Source organism: Chenopodium quinoa, unplaced genomic scaffold, assembly GCF_001683475.1.
Source record: "Chenopodium quinoa cultivar QQ74 unplaced genomic scaffold, ASM168347v1, whole genome shotgun sequence".
NCBI lineage: Eukaryota > Viridiplantae > Streptophyta > Magnoliopsida > Caryophyllales > Amaranthaceae > Chenopodium > Chenopodium quinoa.
In genome coordinates, this window is record NW_018743593.1 from 2,143,545 (window position 1) to 2,151,721 (window position 8,177).

The window sequence follows — 8,177 nt, forward strand, 5'->3', positions numbered from 1 at the left end:
CTCTCTAAAGGGTGGGGTAAAATAGTTGTTTTTTTTTTTTTGGTTAAAAAAATAAATAAATAAGTCTTAAGTATTAAAAGCTCATTTTCGCAAAACATTGATGATTTTAAAATATGTGCGAATATTTCTTTTCTAATGGTAATTTGAATAAAAGGCCAAATTCTATACTCCTTATTGCACATGACCTCTAAAAAGGTTGACTTATGACAGCCCTAGTGGTTGTGGTACAAAGGCTAAATCACTCAAGAATATTCATTCATATATAAACCAAATCAATTCTATATTCGTATGTACAAACGTTTAATGGGTAACTAAAAAGTTGACTAAGCAATAAGCAAAAAGGATCAGAATTGATCTGTCTTCAGATGTACTCAGTAGTTAGTTTGTAAGACTCCATATCCAAGATTTCTTCCAAGGCTAGTTGGCTATCAAATATCAACTCACCAGGATGCTATCTGCTAGAGCTGAATCTTTCAAGCCTCCTGCGTCGCAGCTCGTCTAGGGAGAGGTTATTCTGCATATTTGATGCAAAGTCGCTTCCATCTATACCAGTCCCACACATTTCGCACACAGACAGCAAAACTGAATTGTCAAATGTACAAGCAGGACATCTCCATACTCCAGTCACATTGCTTCTCTCTCCTCTCCCAACAGCTCCTCTGCCAGAATACCTTCTCGGCCGTATCAAGCCCCGGAAAAATCTCAAGGGCCAACTAACTACACCAGACAGACTTCTAATGATGGATCTCAAAGGGTTAGGACCTGAATATGATCTCTTCAAGTGCAGATAAAAAATTCCAGCCAATATCCCACCAAGATGACCAAGAAATGAGACACCTGGTACAAACATCTGAATGAGAATCAATTCAGCCCATGCAGCATGACGTGAAGGTACAAGGATGCCATGCACGAATGTGTAGTCATCTGACTGGGCATTGAGAACAACTTTCATGGCAAAGAGGACGCCAGAAAATCCCACTGCAAATTCAGAGTAATATGCTTTCTGGTAATCAAATAACAAGAGGGACTTGGACAACAGTAAGGTTATTCCCTGCGACATGGTGAGTAATGTAGCAACCATAGTGGCGAATTCAATACTTCCCATTGAAGTCTCCAATTGGATTCCTTTCCAAAGTAGGGATAGCATATTGTAAACCAAGTGAGATTCACCCATGTGATAAAATGGTGACAAAAAGAATCGTTTAAGATCCTTATACTGTAAAAATCAAAGAAGAAAACAGAAAGGTTATTTCAAACATTACTATAATGTGAGTAGCTTAACAGATAAATGATAGCCTAAAGATAGTCCGTGTCTAGTGTAAATGGATGTTCTGCTCAAGCAAATATGAAAGCACACATCTTGGCAAGCCAAAATAAAAAGAAAAGAAAAACAGAACTGGAAGCTGTATCCAATGAGTAGTCGTCCTTTGCATGCATTTACATAAGAAGATAAAAGATATATCCCTTTAACATCAAGTTGCTGCCGAAAAATGAATTTCTCAGCAGCAACAATATTTATAAGTTTTGACAAATTCAAGTTGGGAGGATGGGAATCTATAGGCTTGAAGACCTGAAATTTTGGGAGAAGAGAGTATTACTAAGCCAAATCACTACTTTAATACTGGTCAGGACTCAGGAGTTCCCATGCAGATAAGATATCTACTCCAAAGACAATGAAAAAAAAACATCCAGAAGCCAAAAGGAAGGAAAATTATTGTTGTACTCCCCGAAACAGAATGGACTAGGACGAAAATAAGTTAATCCCCCATGCTGAGTAGCTTGCATCAGATTCAAGGAATTCCAACATCTTTCGTGTTCAATGAAATAAATTTAAATGCCAAAATAATTTATAAGCATAAAACAGGTCATCAAAGTAGAATTTTGGCATACCCCAAAATTTTCCTAAAACTAAATGTTACTAATTCGTGGAAATGCTAATATGCATATAAAATCTCTCACCTTAAGCAAAGATAAGCCATCCAAAAAAAAACAAAAAAATTAAAAAAAAAAGGCTACTATAAAATGGAAGTAGCAGACTAGCAAAGATGGGTAAGACATACTAGCATGAATTGGTCCCTAACTAATCATCTACCTAACTCGTAATACCATAAAACCTTTGCATGAGATAAACCAAGAGCCAGAACCTTAAATATGAAAATAAACCCCTCTATCGTACTACAAATGCAAGACCTTCGCAGCAGATCCTAAGTGTTCCCAACATGGAAAGCAAGCAAACACGAGGGCATCATGATGTATTGATATGTGCAAAGGTGGAACAAAAGTGGGAGACCCCCCCCCTCCCCGCCCAAAAAAAAACATCCTTACAAAAAACCAAAGATATTGACCATTCCCTATTTTAAACCCGACCAAAATAAAGAAGTCAAAGAACATAAAGGAGACCTAAAAAATGAGCTTCCATAGACAAAAATGCACCATCATAGATCACCCATTTTTGCATAACCTATGGTTGCTCTGAATGACAATTTGTCAAAGGAACTCAACTAAAAAAGTAATGCCACAACCAATTCCCACAAATACCCCTAAGCAACATTCAAATTAAGGAGAGACACCCATCTCCCAAGTCTCGAATACAAAACCATCTTCTACCTTCAACACTGCAATAAACATTCAGATTCCCAATTACCTTAAACAGGGAGTAACAAATCTACCAATCCTGACACCCTACTGCGTAGTCTAGACAATAAATCCAGTATTTAAACAAAATTATATATATATAAGTATAAAAAAAAATAAATAAAAAAAAAAAAAAATGGTAAAAAAAAAAAAAAAAAAAAAATGGTGCAAATCAAAAAGATGAAAAAGGAGTTTAAAGCAGCTATCCTGTGAAACAGGTTCTAAGCAACAGTATCTAAATTAGATCATTGTTGACAATCTAGAGCCTTAATGAAGTATTAAGCTGCAGCACTAAGAACAGAAAAGATGAACAGCAGCTGCAGCAAGAAGGACAATACCAGCAGCTAAGTGTTTTTTTTTTTTTTTTTTTTTTTTTTTTTTTTTTTTTTTTTTGTTTGGTGTGGACACTACATCGTATTCCACTGTCATCATATCATTACTTAACTTTAGCGAAAGCAAACCAAATCATCAACAAGGCTTAAAATGAAGGTGGTAACGATACTAACCAATTAACAAAAACCCAATAATACAGCTGACAAAGAATTCCTTTAAAATCATCAACCTTCAATGATCAACATTCAAATTGGATGCACAAGTCGGTATCCCTCTACCTAGGCATGGGCATGAAAACAAGCAAAGGAGAAACTTGGGACAGGCATCATGATTTCTATCCTACAGTGTCATAATCATTTTCCCTTCTTAGTGGCAGAAACAACCTCACACCATCACTTGACAACCACCTACTAGAGGTAGTAAGGGACATGCAACAACTAACTAACTAAGTTATGGTTATGGCTCCCATAGTTTCATGAGGATTCAAGATTCAACCTACTTTAACATGGGGAGTGCCCACTAATACCAGTCATGGTAACAAGTTAACAACCCACTATCCTAATAGTTAAAAGATAGATAAGCACTAAAAGGCACTTTTGAATTCTGTATCCTGATTAGTTTTAGAATCAACTTGTTGGTCAATTTATTTTTATAACTTCCTCTGTTTTTTTTTAGTTGCTACACTTTTATTTTCACGGTCTCCTAGACAGTTTTCTAAGAGGAGAAAGATGGAAAGAAAAATAAAATGGACCCGTGTGGGTAGGAGAGAGAGAAAGAAAAAAGAATGTTAAAAATGGAAAGTGTTGCAACTAATTAAAAATTTCTAAACTAGGAAAATGTAGCAACTAAAAAGAAACGGAGGAAGTATACAAGTTGTTGAATATTTATACTTCTTGTTTTACTTTTCTTAATGGATCCTTATGATGATTCAAGTAATCACTTTGAGACTAAAGCTTTGTTATTGTACACAAGTTTTTAGAGGCAAGCATCTGCTATTTAAATGATAGCAATTCCTTTCCCCTGGCCATAAATCCCATGATCATAGTAATTATGGACATATATATGTCAATAAATCCACACTCAAAAACCCATGTCAGTTTTATGTCAGAAAAAATAAAGCAAGGCAGCGGTGCAGAAAAATTTTGTGTTTACTTTTCCATACCACTCAGTTAATTTATTTAATTTCTCCAACAAGAACCACATACAAGTTCTAAAAAGCTAGAGACAATAGTATTTTGAGCTTGAAAGTTGAGAAACAGCAAGATAAAAACCATGCAGCAACTCATATAAATGTAAGCTGCAAAAGTTAGGATGAACTAACAATGAGAACAGTTAAAAGATTATCATGGGTGCGAAGGGTCGTGTGATAAACAACAATATATGAAGGAAAAAAAAAAAAAAAAGCTTATTAATCAGGTGAAACAGAGTACCTTAAGGATTAGATGCGCATTGAACCAAACCTCATTGATATGGGGGAGGATAGACTCCAGAAAAGCAGGCCTTAGATAGATGAGAGTATTAGCAGCCAACAATCCAGCAGTCACAGGAGGTTTTCGCTGAAGCCTGTAATACTCGCTCACGGTATGCAAAGCCAATAAAGGCAGCATACCCCTCGAAACCCTTCTTCCACCAATATCCATCTTTCAATTTAAGCTTCTATAGACAACTTGCTTGAAATGAAACTGATCAAGGTTTCCTCCTTTTCACTTACCAACAATCAATTTAAAACCCTACGTAACGAAAGCTGAATGTCAATATCCAATTTACCGAAGATTATGCATAACGAACATTTATCGTCTTATCGTAACATACATGCATCAATTCGAGTACCAAATGCATCAAGTATAACCACCACTATACAACAACAATAACCAGATCATATACAAACCAATGCAAATCAATATGTCCCACTGCCCCCCCCCCCCCCACCCCCAACCCCAGAATATACAAACTAAACCCTCGCTCCCACCGAGCCGACCGCCTCTGCGTACCACCCCCCAAAACAGGAAAGAAATTTGCAAGAATTTTTCTTGAATATGATACACCTAAACAAATATTTGACGAATTATTTAAAAATAATAATTAAAATAATAAACAAAATCATATATTGAATAATTCAACAAAATTGAACCCAATGAAGCCAATATATACAATTATCAATAACAAAAGATTAAACAGGCAACTGCACAATTCAATTATTCAAATTTGTTTCAAATTTTGGGTTAAAATTAAAATTGGTAAACAAAACAAAAAGAAATTACTAGGTTATACCAATTGTAATCAGAAAGCATAATTGTAATGAATCATCATAAATTGTTGCCAAAATCTAAAAGGGTATGAAATTAAAGATAAGAAATCACAAAATTCGAAATCAAAGTGTAAGAATAAACGGAAATTAATAGGGAAATTGAAGCAATGCATACCTTGAAGAGCAACAAGTGAAGAGAAGAAAGAAAGGTAAATGGGAGAAAGAGTAGATTATGAAGGCAGATTCCAAGCTTTGTAGTTGAGGAAGATGATACTAGAATACTCCAGATTTTTTTCTATTTTCTACTCCCGCTCTTCTCTATTTTCTCATTTTCTTGTGTTATGTTTTTTTTTGTCCCCTTAAATTTGTTGCTAGTAGTTTGTTATTGGAAGTTATAATGAAATTTAATACAACTTAGTTTTTTTTCTTTAAGAAAATTAAAAAATAAAAAGTGAAGGCTTGTTTGACACTGTTTTTTGTTTTCATTTTCCAAAATTATAATGATTTTAATAAGTTTGACTAATTTTTGATTCATTACATGCTATCATATGATTTTAAAAAATAAAAAACCAAAAAACAGAAATACACAATGATGCCAAACGAACGCGAATATACAGAAATTGAGGATTAAGAATTTAGGGTGATGTGGCTAAAAGTTGGAAAAGTACTTTTGAATTATATAAGTTAGGGTGTATTAATAATCTACTAACACTTGTTCTACCCTGCTGACACCTGCTCTGCTGAAATCTAATGTTCTTCGTTGTGCTAAGAAGCTCAAAGAACATAGTGTAACTTTTATATGTCGGTGGCCACACAATGTGGCCAGCTATTTTGTGGTTTACTTTGTCAAAGCTATATATATATAGTGGTTAACCGTTCAGTGTTATAGGAGCTACTCGGTTAGTGTTATAGGGGTTATTCCATCAGTGCTCTAGGAGTTACTTTGTTATTTTGTAAGTAGTTATTCGATGAGAGGTCAGTTGAGAAAAAAATATGCTATGCATTTTTTTTTTTTGTTTCAATGATTAGAGAAGTGGAAGTTGTTTAGAGGGTAGTCCCTAAAAAATGCATATAATTGAAATGTTGGGAATTTTGAGTGCTATGGTGAATTGTTGATAAAGGAACTGTATACCCGTACAAATGCATGGTATAGATACAAAAAAAAACACACACACAAAGTAGAATGTTTGTATGTAGTGTTTAAAAAAAATGTTAGTAGTAGTCCATCCGAAAAATACAAAAAAAAAATAAAAAAAAAAAATGTGAGATGGGTAGTTATTGATTTTTTTTTTTTTAAGTTAAAAAAAAATTGTGGGATGGGTAGTTATTGTTGTTTAAAAGATTAAAAAAAATAATTAAAAAAAAAAAAAAACCTAAATGCATGAGAGTTTAACATTGGGGTTTTGGAGGGTTATCGTTAAAACGACTTTGTTAATTGTGGGGACGGGATGTATTAATTTATTTTTGTAAATATGATAGTGGAAGTTACTGAATTTATTTTAGTGGAAGTTATAGTATAAGAAGTTTAAATGGAAAATGATAGGTTTTTTTACTTTTATTTATTATTATAAAAAGTAAAATTAATAGAAATTGAGGATGAGGAGTTTTGAGTGCTGTGATTAAGTTGGAAAAGTATCTCTTAAATTATACTACCTTCGTTTTTTATTAGTTGACACGCTTTGACTTTAGCACTATTCACACACCTACAATATGCAAATGTTGCATTTGCATATTAAAGATATTAATGATTTGATTTGTGCATTGGCAAACGTGACTAAAAAAACGTGTCAACTAAAAAGAAACGGAGGAAATATATAAGAAAAGATGTTTTTGATGAAGGATCTATTTCTATGAAAATGCTAAAATTTGAATAATAGTAAAAGAAAAAAAATATATAAATAGTAAGTCTTTTCAAGCGTCTTTGGAGAATCACCTTTGTTTTTTCTTCAAACTTTACTATGCTATGTTTATGCAATTTTCTAATACAAACGATACAACTGTGTTTATGTCACGAAGGGGGAAGTAGGTGAGTTTTTGAATTAAATTTATATAACAAAAAAAATTTCTTTTTTTTTAATTGGTTAAGAAAAAGTGGATTGTACCACCTACAATATGCAAATGTTGCATTTGATTTAATTTTGTTGAAGTTTTGATAATGATGAATAAAAGCAAACTTCAACTAATGATTTTCTCTAAGTGTTGTGATTAGAACAAGTGAAGTTGACTTTGAAAGTGGAAGTGAGATCTTAAGGAAATAAAGTAAAGAAAGTAGAAATGGAACTAATTAAGTTCCTTAACAGAAACACTAAGAGAAGTTCCCTAACAGGATCTTGACAGCAAGTTGAGAAGATTGACTTAGTCTGCGTAGAAGGCAGCAAGTTCTATAAGAACTTGACCTACGAAGTTCTAGCAAGGAGCTGAAGAGTGAAGGACAACGGGAACTTGATCCTGGTCTGCGTGAAGCCCGAGTATCCTTAACGTACAACGATTGATGAAGCAATCCAGCTAAACAGTATAAATTTATGTTATGTTTATTTTCTAAGGATTGTTGTAAATATGTTAGGAAAGTTTATGTATGGAATTTATTAGAAGCGTGACAAAGCATGACAAACTTTATAAATGGAAAGTTTTTAAAAGATAAGTTTTTAATTTATGAAAGATTTTTGAAAGATTTTATTTTATAAAATCTGGCTATACAAAATGATATTATTTTCATAAATTATATCTTTGATAAGTTTCCTGAAAAGATTTTCTTCTCAAAAGATTTACATAAAACGTGTTATTATAAAAATAGTAGTTTTATAATTTCTATCTTTTGAAAACCCTACTTTGCATACGAGTACTTCTTGTATATAAAGTAGAATTCATAATTTGCACAACTTTGTTAGTTTATGCATGAAGAATCTGAAAAGAGCTCTAAAGTGTAAGTTTGCGAAGTCTAAACTTTGTCATATTAGTTTCG

At 33.2% G+C, this 8,177-nt stretch overlaps 1 protein-coding gene across 1 annotated transcript; it reads right to left on the reverse strand.

The window, feature by feature from the left end:
• Positions 1 to 234: 234 nt before the first annotated feature.
• LOC110682780 (rhomboid-like protein 14, mitochondrial) lies at positions 235 to 5,700 on the reverse strand. Its single transcript, XM_021859116.1, has 3 exons — positions 5,391 to 5,700; positions 4,398 to 4,697; positions 235 to 1,216 (listed from the first exon to the last, which is right to left on the reverse strand). Exons 2-3 carry the CDS (start codon positions 4,605 to 4,607, stop codon positions 452 to 454), a joined length of 975 nt encoding a protein of 324 aa, XP_021714808.1. The 5' UTR covers positions 4,608 to 4,697; positions 5,391 to 5,700; the 3' UTR covers positions 235 to 451.
• Positions 5,701 to 8,177: the final 2,477 nt, after the last annotated feature.

Bases quoted from the DNA above. Each gene is read 5' to 3' on its own strand.
- LOC110682780 (XM_021859116.1), bottom strand. From the start codon at position 4,607: ATGGATATTGGTGGAAGAAGGGTTTCGAGGGGTATGCTGCCTTTATTG. The intron at 1,217-4,397 runs GTACTCTGTTTC...TGATTTTTACAG, and splicing joins ATGCGCATCTAATCCTTAAG to TATAAGGATCTTAAACGATT.